The 14962-nt window shown below is 40.1% G+C and overlaps 1 protein-coding gene across 2 annotated transcripts in view; it reads right to left on the reverse strand.

Annotated features, from left to right (window-relative positions):
• Nucleotides 1-5083: 5083 nt before the first annotated feature.
• Nucleotides 5084-14962, reverse strand: part of Tmlhe (trimethyllysine hydroxylase, epsilon) — a 114485-nt gene continuing 104606 nt past the window's right edge. The window contains exon 8 of one of the 2 annotated variants that reach the window (XM_038316837.1): nucleotides 5084-6474. In XM_038316837.1, the coding sequence (XP_038172765.1) occupies nucleotides 6463-6474 (12 nt within the window). In that variant the 3' untranslated portion in view covers nucleotides 5084-6462. Of the gene's footprint in view, nucleotides 6475-13299; nucleotides 14938-14962 lie in introns of those variants that run through there. The other variant, XM_038316836.1, reaches the window with a different exon arrangement.

Genomic DNA, 14962 nt, shown 5'->3' on the forward strand with positions numbered 1-14962 from the left:
ACCTCCTGCCCAGAGGAAGAACAGCCTGTGGCCACTAGCACCCAGAACCACCCCCCACTCCGAGTTCCTCCAACTAGGCCCACCTCGCCCTCTACCCACACTGACACCCTCACGCCCACCCCCAACCCCACCCCATGCCCAAAGGAAAAGCCAGGGAAGCAAACCGATGTGGTTCTGGAACTAAAGCCTTAATAAAAACACAACAGAAGGAAGGGACGAGTCCGGCCAGTCACGCAGGTCTGTCTGTGGGAAAGGTTGGGTGGAATGACTGATGGGGCAGATGGGCTGGTCAGCAACCCACAGCCAGGTGGCAGCAGCAGCAGAAGCTTTACGCTGTTTCTCGTTTGATTTATCTCCAACACTTCTGTTCATTTTTCTTTTTTCTCTCAGAGTCTTAATTTCCTTGTTGAGTTTTTTTCTCCACATTTTGATTTTGTACTCCAAATAGCTGAATTTCATCCACTTAGCTATCTATTGCTTGTCTCTTTTTTCACTTGTCTTTGAATTGGTTGCCTTACTTTATTCACCCGTTGTTTTGTGTCCTCTATGAGGCCTTTTGAACCTTTTAAAAAAATTGGAATCTGAGTTAGTTTTATGGCATTTCAGCTATCTCAGTATATTGTTTCCTGTACTGAAAGTAGTGACTTTGAGGAGGGAGGTGTCCCATTGGCTTATTTTCTCAGCCCTCTCCCCTTCCCCTGCCCTCACTCTCTTGTGTGTTTCTTTGCAGTACTTACACATTTTGGGGGAAGGATATGTCCCTCTGGCTTTTAATCTCTCCCCCTTCCCTAGTGTTAGGAATATTTCCTAACACGAGCTCCCCGCTGACACAAAAATTTCCAATCAAGCCAAATCAAAACAAGTCAAATTAAGAAATATCCAGGTTTAATGGTAGATCTGCACTCACGGGTGGCCCCCGAGAGGGAACTGGGAAGCCGCTGGAACGCAACCCCCAGGAGGAAGAAAGGGAGAACCACGTGTTCTCTTTTGGGGGATCACTTAAATACCCCGGGGAGTAGTCCTGACCCCTGGAGTAGGAGGGCCTTCTGTCTATGTGTTACTTTCATTGGTCAAATAAAGAAACTGCCTTGGCATTTGATAGGACAGCATCTTAGATAGGCGGAGTAGATGGAACAGAATGCTGGGAGAAAAAAAAAAAAAAAAAAACAGAGTCAGGCAGACGCCATGATTTTCCGGCCAGAGACGGACGTAGGTTAGAATCTTGCCGGTAAGCCACAGCCTCACGGTGCTACACAAATTATTAAAAATAGGTTAATCAAGATGTGAGAGTTAGCCAATAAGAGGCTAGAAACTAATGGGCTAGGCACTGTTTAAATGAATACAGTTTCCGTGTAATTATTTTCCGGGGTAGCTAGCTGGGATCAGGGCAGTCTGCTGTTCCTTCTTACTACAGACCCTACTCCCAGGGAGGAGTCAGGACCTGGCCTGCTGGGATATGGAGTCCAGACCAGGCCTGGGGGCTGGGATAGATACAAGGAGCAGGGGCCTATGCTCCCAATTTGATATTCCAGACTCTTTGTATATAGGGGTGACAGAAAATTAGAATGGTAATCATGACAAACATTTAGGCTCTCTTTGGGGAAAAAAAGGGCATAGACTCAAATCTGGCTACTTCCTGTGGGCACGGGGCAGCGTGGGGAAGGGGGAGAGCCAAGTGTCCCACGGTTAGCTAGAGGTGTGGCTGGAAAAGCATCCCATGAACTGTCATCCTGGAGAAGCAGGCATCTGTTCCTTGGGGGAGATGAGAAGGCAGGTGTCTGAGTTCAATGGAGAGCTTGCTTAGTTGTTGTTTGATGAGTCCCATTGTCCAGGAGATGTTGAGAGCTTCTGAGAGGAGCTCCATGACCCTGAGCCATCACACCTGCTGTTTCCCTGTCAATCTGCCTGGTTGGTGTCCATGAAGCTGGTGTATGTGGAGAACTCCTTGTGGGTTGGCCTGGGCATATGTCTGGCAGGAGGAGTGAACCTGTAAAATAGAATCTTGGAGATGGTGGGGTTAAAAGGGGCTCCAAGAAGTGGAACAAAGCTTTGGGGAAGTGGCTAAGGATATCTCCACCCAGTAAATGTGCTAAGCAAGCTGGTATTGCTAAGAAAGAATAAGAAAAAAAATGTCCTACAAGAATGTATGGCAGTGGCAGAGTTTTAAGTGGGGAGGAATGGGTCTCGTCTACCCCCATAGCTGAAATTGGTGAGGGAAACTTAAGGTCCAAGTGAGAATAAAAGTAATGGACTTACACGCCACTTGTAGAATGACTCTAGGCTAGGACAGGGTTACAGGATATACCAAGTCTGGGCAGCATCAATCCTCTGCAAGGCTGAGACGTTTTAAGGCTGGCACAGTTTCACTTGCCGATGGTGATGAGGCCAGACCTCATGTGGCTTGGCATAGAGGATAAGCCTGCACGGGGGCATTGTGATTTCCAGTGTCCAGGTTGCTGGCAGATGGGCACAACTTCGGAGCAGGTGTAGTGCAATATCATGCCACATGACCATTTAGGCCACACTTGATAGAGCTCTGTGGTTGGCTTCCCTTGTCCCCCTTCCTGTGACCTTAGGGCGGCTGCTAAGGCCTGGGCCTGTAGATTGTTGTAGCTTTGTCTGTTGGGAAGACTCAGCTGATTTCTCTCAGGCATTAAAAACTTTGAAGGCCATTTTCACCAATTCCCATATAGGAGTTTGGGGATCCATCCTCAACCTTTTAAATATTTCCTAATATCTGGTACTGACTGAGGAAGCAGAATGATTAGTAGAAATGGAACCTAGCTGCTTTTCTACCTGAGAGAGATTTAGAAGAGAAAAGGGAGCATGGGAGGGGCTAGCCCAGTGAACAGAGGGGGTCCAAGAGTGGAGCAGTGAGATAGGAGGGGGAGGGGAAGGTGGAAGTTGACCTTGAACCTCCAAATTGGGAAAGGGAGGGGAAAGAATGTTGCTCCTCAGGAGGGGGATTGGGAAGTGTGGGCTTGAGGGAGTGGGGGAGGGGCCAGTGCCTCTGATGCTGTGAGATACTGGCTACTAAGGGGAGGGGGAGTCAGAGCGCAGAGCCCAAAAACCATGGACATATATATGGAAGCTCTGTTTATTTGTATCAGACTGGCTCAATTTTTAAAGATTTTTTGTAAGAGGCTTACAGAGGCAAAAGCAGACCTGGCTTTGAACTGTAAGTGCCCATTTTAGAGTCTATGCCCAACCATGTGGCCTAAGTCCATTTTAGAGCATCCTCCAAAATGGCTCTTAGGTCCAAAAGGGGCCACAGAGATTGGATGCCCGGCGTCCCAGGACAAACAGATCTCTGTGGGATTGACCACAACCTGAGACTCGAATTCCTGGCGTGAGCTCATGACTTCAGCAGGAATCCAAAAATGACAAAACAAGTACGAATGGGTCCCCCCCCCCCCCCCGAAGCCCTATAGCATAGACAAGAAAAGGAACTCACCAAGACGCAGCCGCTGTAGCCCAGAAGCTGGTTTTAAGTGTGGCATAGAGAGCTCGAACCATAGACTAGGGGCCTTTCAACACATGGCCTGCCAAATGGAAAGGGCCTGCCCTAGCTCGGTGAAACCTCCAAAATGTTAGGAATATTTCCTAACGCAAACTCCCTGCTGATGCAAAAATTCCCAATCAAGCCAAATCAAAACAAGCCAGATTAAGAAATATCCAGGTTTAATGGTAGACCTGCGCTCTTGGGTGGCCCCAAGGGGGGAACCGGGAAGTTGCTGGAACGCGACCCCTGGGAGGAAGAAAGGGAGACCACGTGTTCCTCTTTTTGGAGATCACTTAAAGACCCTGGGGAGTGGACCTGGGGTCAGGACCTGGCCTGCTGGGATTTGGAGTCCAGACCAGGCCTAGGGGCTGGGATAGATGCGAGGGGCAGGGGCCTATGTTCCCAACTTGACACCCAGTATTTCTGTTTGTGATATGATGTGTTCTGTAGTAATATTTTGTTTGTGATCAACAAATAAAACTTGCCTGACGATAAGAGTGCAGAGCTAAACCACTAGGTAGCCATAAAAGCCAGGCAATGTTGGTGTACACCTTTCATTCCAGCACTCAGGAGGCAGAGGCAGGTGGATCTCCATGAGTTCAAGGCCATCCTAGGCTACACTAAACTGATCCTGTCTCAAAGGCAAACAGAGCCAGTTGATGGTGGCACATACCTTTAATCCCATCCAGTATTTGGGAGTCACAAGCCTTTAATCCCAACACTAGGGAGGTGGAGACAAAAAGGGATATGGCTAGGCAGAGAGGGTAATGTAAGGCAGGAGGAAACAGGAGCTAAGATGAGGTCTGCAGTCTGAGAATGCAGTTTTACCATGCAGTCAGGACTTGTAGAGACAGGATGGTCTGAGCATTGGTAGAGGTAAGAACTCTCTAGTGGTTGACTGTTCTGCTCCTCTGATTTTTCAGCATTAACCCCTGTATCTGACTCTGGGTTTTTATTATTAAGACCAATTAGAATTCATGCTACCTGTTTTATTTTATGTGAGTGTGTGTGGTGAGTTGAGTTTGGGTTCCTCACTACTATTAAGATGGGAGGCTGATGGTAATAACAGATACGATGGTTTGACATCAATACAGGTGTTGAATACTCTCAACTGCTTGAGTGTCATGGTTCTCTTCTTTTGCACAGAATGCAAAGTATGCATCTGATAATCATGTGTATGTACTCATTTAATTAATTTTCCATGTCAGTATCCTTAGATTGTTTTCATCTTGGTTGACTAGATGACTCACAGAAAACTCTTTTAGCTATGAATCCATTTAACATCCATTTTTAGTATAACATTCCAACTCTAGCCTGAATACAGAGAGTTCTATTCAGGAACACTTACTTTTTGCCATGGAATAACCCTCTAGATTAATGTTTAGAGAAGGCAATGGCCAATACTGTACTTGTATTTGTCAGGGACCATTGTCATAAAAAATGATAGCAGGGACCATTGTCCTAAGGATGTTTGCAGAGAACCCCACATTCCAACTATCTTGAGAACTATTTGTTAACGGAACCCGCCCCACATTCCAACTATCTTGAAAACTGTTTGTTAATGGAATCACAAAAAGAATGTTTCTGCTTATACCAGGGGTGCTGACTGGTGACCTTTGCTACCCCGGCAAAGTTCCTTCCTACCCCTACCCCCACCCCAAGCCAAGTTCCTCATTCAAGGGCTATATAAGCCACAACCATTACCCTAATAAGGAGAGACCCTGACAACAGAACTTTGCTTGGTCTCCTTTCTCTTTCCCGCCCATGATTCTTTCAGGTAGCGCCTCTTCAGACCCTGAATAACCGGACCTGCTGGACGGGTCGAGTATTGTTTTCCAGAGGAATTTTTGATGAATATACTTCTGAAACACTTTTTAACCTTCATTATTTTGCTGTCCAGTCACCTTTATACCTACTCCCAGAGTTACCTTTGCATCCTTGAAGGATCCTTTAGCTAAATCAATTTGGTCTTTTTGTTTGCTTGTTATTTTCTTTTTCTCCCTAAGGAAATCACAATTCCTCACTCTGCCCTACTCAAATCTGCTGAGTTAGTTGTGACACATTCATCTGCTCTTTAACAAGTAAATCTTAGTTGCTGCCTCCTCTCATGTTCTAATCTTTTCTTTCAAATTCTGTCCTTCCCATCTGTTTAAAGAGAGCCTTTAAGAGCTTAATCAAAAGTTTTCTGGAGGACATGAAGTCAAATGTGAATTTATAGGCCCCCTGTTAAGTATACCTTAATCATCATCACACACATCTTCTTGCCTGTCTCATCTATTCTATAAGCTATTGCTTACAGGCCACTCTTCCAGAGTTTGCTTGTCTCACCAGCCTCTCTTACTCTTCTGTTTTTTATGTTTTCAACCCTAAGGTCACCAAAACCTCCAAACATCTTCCTATCCTTAACGTAAGTGCTGTGGCCTAGAAGTTCAGATGCTGGATTATCACATTTGTGCTTCATCATCTATTTATCATCTCTGATATGTATGCCATTTTCTTATACCCTTTCTAATGAGACAGTCTTCTTAGATAATATTGGCAACAATGGTAAGCAACTACTATGTACTACTTATTGTGTTCTGCTCATTGTAGTAGGTAATTTTTACATATTTGTTTTGTTCTTCATCATAGCTCAAGTAAAATGCATTCATTAGATCCCCTATAACTGGAAGTTTTTCACCCACCTGCCAGTTCATGAATAACCACTCAGAGGCTTAATATTACTTATAAATGCTTGGTCAATAACTCACAATTATTATTAGCTAGCTCTTGCATTTAAATTAACCCATATTTTTCATCTATACTTTGCCACATGGTTTGTGGCTTGTTACCTCATTTTCTACATGTCTTGCTTCCTCAGCAGCTGGCTGGCATCTCCCAGACTCTTCCCTTCTTCTCCTGTATCTCTTCTTAGATTTCTGGGCTTGCTCTCTCCTGCCTTGCCATAGGCCAAAGCAGCTTTATTTATCAACCTATGAGAGCAACACATATTCATAACATAGAGAATGACATCCCAAAGCACTCCCCCTTGAACATGAAGACACAGGATGGGCACACCCTGATGGGAGGAAAAGAGCTTCTCAAAAGGTAATAAGAGGCAGAGATGGAATTCAAGCCTAGGTAAGTCTTTTTTTTTCCCATGACACTATCCAACTTCAGTGAAAACATCAAAGAAGAAGCTAGAAAGCAAATAATGGGAGGACACTAATTACTGGAATTTGAAGAAGTAGCTACCATCAGAATGTACACTGTGAAGAAAGAATGGGTTAATTGAGAAAAAAACTTATACTAACTTCATATATTTGTACAACATTAACCCTTGTGATCTGTGCTGGTCTCTTATTAAACACAGCCAATTCTTCAGAGCCAACTGACAAAAAACCCAGAGATTCTTAATTCAAATATATCATGCCAATGGCCTTATTGAGTCTTTGCTTCCCTGGGAAAGTTCATTAGCCAGGCCTTCATGTCTGCATTTTGTTCACTAGTGGTATTTTCCAATATCCTATATTACAGCCCACTAAATTTTGATCACTCAATATCTTTCCCAGCCCAAAGTTCTAAACATTTTCACAATTCTCCCCCAAAACACTGGTTCTTTACAGCAACACTCTACATTCCTATCCTAGTTAGATTTCTCTGTTACTGTGTTAAAACACTGACCAAAAACAACTTTTAGAGGAAAGGTTATATCTCAGACTTACATTTTACACTCTACCAAAAAAAAAAAAGGCAGGGCAGGAACTCCAGGCAAGAACATGGAGGAAGGAATTGAAGCAGAGGTCACAGAGGAATTCTGCCTACTAGCTTGTTCCTTACAGTTTGCCCCATTAACTTTCTTATACAACCCAGGACCACTTGGCCAGGGGTGGTGCTGCCTATGCTGGGCTGTTCCACATGGTTCATTAATCAAGAAATGTCCCACAGACTTGCTACAGCCTGTCTGATAGATGAAATTCCTCAATTGAAGTTCCCTCTCACCAGATGACACTAGCTTATGCCAAGTTGGCAAAAATCTAAGCAGAATGTGATCTTCAGTTAAACTGACATAGTTATCTGCTGACACAGAAAGTGAATTAGAATACCACTATTAATCTGCATACTACATGCCAAAGTGAATTAAAATGGCTTATCAGAGTTGTAAAAGATGCTCGTTTCTTTTACCTCTTCAGAAAGGAAGTTTTGTATCTATTACTGAAGCTAATACTTTTGTATTGCTTTATAGCCTGGAATAAAAGCACTTACAAAGATAAGCCCAAATCAAGGAAGTATACAGTCATACTTTGTATGTCCAATGCAAGGAATGAGAGAAAAGTAAAATCTACATGGAAATTGTATTTATCAGTCAAGAAGGTTCAGTGAGTTCATGATATGGAAAGCCCACAGTTCCAAACATATGGTAATAATATAATAGTAAAATATAAAAGTATATAAGAGTAATATAAAATAAGAGTAAAATATAAAAGATAAGCTGGAAAGGACTAACAATAACAAAAATTAACAAAAGACCATATAATTATCTCCATACTGAAGTGTCAGGCTTACTGCTCTAGAAGCAAACTGTGGTAGACAGCAGTTACTCTCCTGAAAAGCATAATATTCCAAAAATACTCTGTAAAATGCTGGTTATAGGCCAGACTCATTATTTAAAGTGAATGTACTTACAAATTCCCTTATTACTAACCCTTATCCATAAGTCTTACAAAAATAAGGACCAAGTTAAAAAAGAAAACACTATCAGGTCAGAACCTTTGCCAGGGTTTTTAGCTCTGACTAGGTACAGGTCAGGATACACAGAGTCTCACAACTAGGAGATAAATTCAACCAGCAGCTGTCTCTGAGTAGATCTCCCAAATGCCAAAGACAGTTCCTATAAAATGGGTTTGAATCTAACAACTGACTGGTATTTGGGAGTCTAGTTAGGAGGGGAATATGCTGAATAAGTTGATATCTTTCTACCAAGCTTCCACTTTGGGAAGAAGGAAACCTAGAAGAGTTGAATAACACTTTTTAGAATATGCTTTTTATTACTTGTTAATGCTTGCAAACTATTTATCAAACTAGATAATCATAGGGCTTTTAAAAAGATCTTGCTAAACAAACTGAAAGTGTGCCTAATGATTATTGTTATACTATGAATGATTATACAGAAGACTGTGTAAGTGTAGAGATGGGAGGAAGTTAACATTTAGTATATGATATGATATGGCATACTAACAATAAGATTTGGCTTTGGTGTCAAACTTCTAAAACTCTGTTCTGTCACCTTGGCTGCGGTGCCTTATCTCCCTTTACCTCTATGTTTTCCATTTATAGAATAGGTCTGGGGATGTTCCCATTTAAAGCATTGTGAACAGTGTTATTGTTTGAATATGAAATGTGCTCTTAGGCTTGTGTGTTTGGACACTTGATTTTCAGTTGGTTGCACTATTTGGGAAGGTTGTAGGATGTTTAGGAGGTAGAGCTATGCTGGAGGAAGTATGTCACTGGTGGAGGGATTTGAAGATTTATAACCAACCCCTAATTTCTGTTTTCTTTCTGTTTCCTGAGTGCATCTTTACAGAATCTTTACAGGCTGTTTAATCCAAAATTCACAGAACAAACTGAAGTTCAGCATAGGAGTGGGACATGCCTCAGGTTATTTAGTAGATGAGGGAGGGAGTAAGGATTCAGCACAGGGCTCTGTTCTGAGTGATTCTCAAACAACCTGGAGTGTACCAGAATTCCCTGCAGGGCTTTGCTGATGTCCACTGTTAGAGAGTAGGTGAACTGGGAGTAGTGGAGGGAGGGGAGAATGCGGTCAGAATGTATTGTATGAGAGAAGAATAAATAAAAAGAGGAAGAGAGGCAAGGAGCAGCAATTTGCCTACATCCTCAAATGATAATATAGCTAGCCTGGAGATATACCAGAGTTCATTAATCATTCTTTTCTTTTCACAATGGAGTACAGGGCTTGCAATGTATAGACATTTTCACACAAAAGGGTAACAGGTAAAGAAAAGTAAAAAATATAACATTAAGAAGGTGAGATAAATGGCTAACATTTCCAAGTTGTGAGGGATTTCCCAGTTTAAAAAAAAGATCACTTTTTTCAAAAAGCTGCTAAACTTTAAGTACTTATACTAACAGATTATCAGTTAACTAGATTTTTTTCTTGTTTTATTTTTTTCAACATGAGTTCTATATTTTTAATTGTTTAAAAATTTCATACATGTATATATTTTGATCAAATACACCCCCCCATTTCCTCCCCCTCCAATTCATCTTGCCCAACACTTTCCCTTCAAACCTTAATGTGTTCTGGTTTTAAAGCCACTGAGTCTATTTAGTATTACTTGAATGTGCATGGGTGTAGGACTATCTACTGGGGCATGAGTAGCCTCTTAGGGACCAATTCCTGAAGAAAACTGCCGGTGGCCATGTAAGAGGTATAGCAGGTGGCAATTGAAGTTCAAGGTGTCAGTCTACCAAGAACAAAATCCCTGATTGATGAATCTGTGATAGGCAAGGTCCCGAGACCACAGACTCCAGAATGTCTTTTGCTTCTGCTATGCCTTTACATGTTTGCTGCTGCTATCTTTCTCTGGTATCTGGCATGGTGTGAATGGGTTTGGGGAGATTCTCCACTGTCTGTAATGTAGTGTGTTTATCTCATGGAAACATTCCATTCTACTGGGCATTTTTACCTGTGGATTATTATGAAAATGATTTCCTCCCAAGATGTACTGTCTAATTGATAATAATAATGTTAGTTGAAATAGAGTTCTGATGATTAAAGATAAATCAAGGAAGTGTCATACAGCTAGAACACATGAGTTTCTATTAAGGAGCCATATATACAGTGGTTTAGTTTAATGATTAAGAAAAGCAATTGAGTCCCAGGAGCCAGGCTGCCTTGAATTCTTTTAATCTTAATGTTGGAAGATGTGTTCACAGCTTTGGGAGTACATCATAGCTGAAATAAAGCTTTGAAAATAACTGAAAGTTAGGCTAAGATGTTTTTGTTAAATAGCCTTGAGGTAAGAAACCTAAGATGACAATTTAAAGTTTTAAAAAGACATATGGTTGAAGGAGGAACTCATTAAGGTCAGGGAACAAGAACAAAGAAGCCCAATTATTATTAGGTAACATATCTTTCTTTCTAGGATTAGTTGATAACAAAAAGTGATAGTTAATTCTTTATACCTATTTCTGCCCTCAATCTCTTGATATAAAAAGCTATTGATGAGTGGGTATGCATCCTAAAGTTTTAAAACAGAGCTGACTGATTCTTATATAAAAGTTGAGATGTTGTGATTCTTTTAAGATTCCTTATACGATTACCTTTCAATATGAGCAATAAAGTGATTGGTTCTTTCTTTGTAACTGCAAAGTGCAGCCTTTCAGTGAAAGAACTGACTGAGAAGAAAACCTTGCTTGCTTACACTGTTAATCTATAACAAGTTGCTTGGGTATGACTGTATGTGGGTTCTTGGGATAATTTGTTTTACACCTGTAATATGTAAAATGTTTATGCATGTTAAGGGATATGGATAACATGCTGTTTTTTACTTGTATTTATTGTAATCATTCACTTGAAAAATAGAATGTAATCACATTGTCATTTTTATATTGCCTGAAAGATTTTGCTGGGTTATATAAGCCATAGCAGAAAGAATAAAGATAGAGTTGGAAGGAAAACATCAAGAATGAGAGAAGGAAGTCACCAGGAAAATAAAGAATAGAGAATAGAGAAGAAAAAAAGAAGGAAACCATCAAGAAAGTGTGTGTGTTTTGCCCTTCTACCCTTCAGATAAAAAAGTCTTAGTATGCTGACTCTGTGGATTCCCTTCAAGCCCTGTGCTACTGGAGGCTAGTGCCCCAGGCAGCAAAAGAAAACTGTCTCTTTCTCCCTCAGTAGCTAATAGCTCCTCAGGTATGGGTGGGACTTCATGAGTCTCTTCTTCATCCATGCTGTGTATTTTGGCTGGATTGATCATGTGCTAAAAGTTGCAACAACTGTGAGTTTTGTGTGTAATGGCCTTGTCATGTCTAGCAAGTACTGTTCTTACAAAGTTCATCAAAGAGTGCAAGTACCCCCTCTTCCTAGATGGTTTCTGGGTCGTGTTGTGCATGTGTACACGCGTGTGTGCTTACGTGCATGTGTGTGTGTATGTGTGATAGAGATGTCCTATTTGGAGCTGAGACTTATACAGGCTGTTTTTCTTTGTATGTTGATCAGTTCTGGGTCTAACCATCTACTGCAAAATTTCTCTGATGAGGGTTGATAGATATACTAATCTATGAGTATAAGACAAAAAATTATGGGGCAGTTTATTATTACATCTATTTAGTAAAATAATAATAATAGGTTCTCTCCAAGGGACAAAGATCTAGTAAGTCACAGGTTTTTTTTTTTTTTGACCAGTAATGATACCAGGCATCAGTTCCATCTTGTAGAGTGGGTATTAAATCCAAGCAGAAAGTGGTTGGCTACTTCCATAGCATTTGTAGCACTTACAACAGTGGGATTATCTTGCCAGGCCAGTCATTGTAGTTAACAGATGGGTAAGACAGATGATTCATTTTGTCCCCTGGAGGCTTGCATAGTATCATTCAGCACTATAAAAGCTAGCCAGTAGTGTTGAAGCTTCACAGTTAGTATAAAGCATTTTGATTTCTGCATGTTCTGACTCAAGTATGTGATGCCTTCAGCAATAGGGTCTTAAAATCTAGTTCTGGAGGGTAACCAGGAGCAATGGAAATACCAAATGTTTGGAGGTTGTCTAAAGGACTCTACTGACCAACAAATTTAAAGTGTTAACCATATCTGGGACTGAGGTTTTTATTTCATGGCATCCGGTACCTGGGAGAGGCACTGTCCCCCTTATTATAGGTAATTCAATTTAAAGACACATACACATACGCACACACACATGCATGAACACATCTGTATGTTAGGAAGCTTCTACAGTAGCAGGTTTCCATATGACTTTTCCAAATGTCTTTAGTGTTAGTTATTCCCACCCAGTACTCCCTCTTCTACCCTACTATCCAATCCCTATGCCACTTAACCTTAAACTCAGTGGGTCACAATGAGGACATGAGAGTAGGAGGAGGACTTGTTGGCAAGGAGAAGGGGTTTGGCTGAAGTAGGGGGAGATAAGGGAGGGTAACAAGTAGGGGTAAATATGATGAAAATTCATTTATCAAATGATCAAAGAATAAAATATTTAAAATAATCACTGTAAGCCTGTGCACCCTACCACTGAAGGCATAAAGGAAACAGAGCACTAAATTGTGTCTGTAAAACTTTTGCAATTTACTTGTATAATATTTTAAGAGAAGGAATATGAAAAGAACAGCAGAAATGGAGGAAGAATGCTATCCAATTGCCAAAAGACAAGTTTGTTTAGTAATATCAAGTATTCTGAAGGCATACCATCTACATGGTGAGTTCCCTGAATAGTCAAACCCAGTAACCCTTTGAACTTTCAGTGATGAGTGTGTGTGTGTGTGTATGGGTGTGTATAAGAACTGCATGGATCTCAAATGTCTCTGAAATCTGTTTGCAATTATTCCTCTTGTAAACACCAAACTGATCATGGCTTTATTCCAAGAGTTGCCATGACTCCTAATTTAATTTCTTGAGAGATGATATAGATGGAGACAACTCTTCCAGGATGATAAAACATATTTGAATTCCATTTCCATCTCATTATCACACTTGTGCTATCAACTGATTTTGACAGTGTCTGGAGATGTCCTGTAGGAGACTGCAAATTCTCCTTTATTCATGGTAGACTACAAGACGAAGGTTTAGGGTTTCACCTAAGTCCTTTAATGTGCTGATATAGTTAAATGACTGACCCAATGATCTAAGCCTCTAGCCCAAGACTCATCAACATATTTTCTACAGACACATACAATGGTGTTCCTGGGTAACTTTTTTCATGGGTTTTTGAGATTAAAAACTATTTTTATAGCAATACTATTGTTATTTGTTTTTTTTTCATTCCCACTTGTCTCACTAGTACAGAGACTTCAGGTAGCATGACATGTTATAATGGCATGCATCTGATAACTAATGGACTGGTACTTTTGTCTTTTCAACTTTTAAACATTTCTTGCTCTCAGTATCTAATAGAATTAGTATTAGATTTTGGGGTTCGTGGTAACTTTTAAGGGTGTTAAGGTGCTTTTTTATAGCAAAAGATACAGGAGTATAACAATTAAAGGAAAACCTATAGAATGAGATAAATGATTTATTAACTATACATCTGAAATGGTGAGGTTGTTTAAATATATAGAAAACTTCAAAAATTCAATAGCTAAAATACAAACAACTAATTAAAATTTGGCAAAAATTGATTTATAGTTCTCAAAAGAACACATAAAATGGTCAAGAGGTATCTGAAAAGTTGCTAAATATCACTAGTCTTCAGGAAGAAGCCAACTAAAACCACAATGAGGTATCATTTTGATCTAGCTAGAATTGCAATTATCAACACCAAAAAGCACAAAAGTTAGTGCCTATGTATACTGAAAAGAATGCTTATTATACTGTTTGTATGAATGTAAATTAGTATATTCATTATGGGAAACATTACATAGCTTTTAAAAACAAAACTAATGTTTTATTTATATGCCCTCTCTGAATATATTACACACCAATAGAAAATTAAACCTGTTTATCACAGTATATCTGCATGACCAGGTTTTCAATATATTATTCACAGTAGCTAAAATAAGGAATCAACCTTGCTTTCCACTAACAGGTAACAAAAATGTGTTACAATGGAATCTAATCAGTCATTAAATAGAAAAGCAATATTCCATCATCTGCTGAAATTGGAAGAAACTAGAAAATATCATAGGATATATTCAAAATACAACTAAGCATATATTATTAGTCAAATGTATTATAAAAGATGAAAACTTTTCACAAATGTTACTTTATCAAAATTTTGTCATTTCTAGAATGTATGGCATTCTGATTTAGCAGAAGACAAAATTACATAATATTAGTTTTCTTTTAATATGGAGATTACATTTCTTAACTACAGTGATTAATTACATGAAAAAGTTTGGAAAAGAGTAGGATCATATTACTTGGGAAGACAGTTACCCTAGTAGATGGCTGACATTAGGTAATTTAGAAGCCCCTCTTTAACAGGTTTTTCCTGGTAAAGTAAGGAAAATCTTCTGTTTCATAGAATAGAAAGGAGACAAAGTGAAACAAATTTTGACACAATATTGTTGTGTTGATACAAAATTCTGATAGCAGGATGCCAAGTGTACTCATAATCCCAGTGCTTTTAATTTTAAGCATGAAGCCCCAAGAGACGAGCAGTATTTAGCACATCATCTCTTGTTAAATAGCAGCCACAGAGTTGGCGGTAACCAGTGAATGATTCCCTGCCATGAAGGATTCGCCAATTGTCTATAAACAGTACCTGTGAATGTATAAAAAAAGAGAGA

Source organism: Arvicola amphibius, chromosome X (genome assembly GCF_903992535.2).
Source record: "Arvicola amphibius chromosome X, mArvAmp1.2, whole genome shotgun sequence".
In the NCBI taxonomy this organism is placed as follows: Eukaryota; Metazoa; Chordata; class Mammalia; order Rodentia; family Cricetidae; genus Arvicola; species Arvicola amphibius.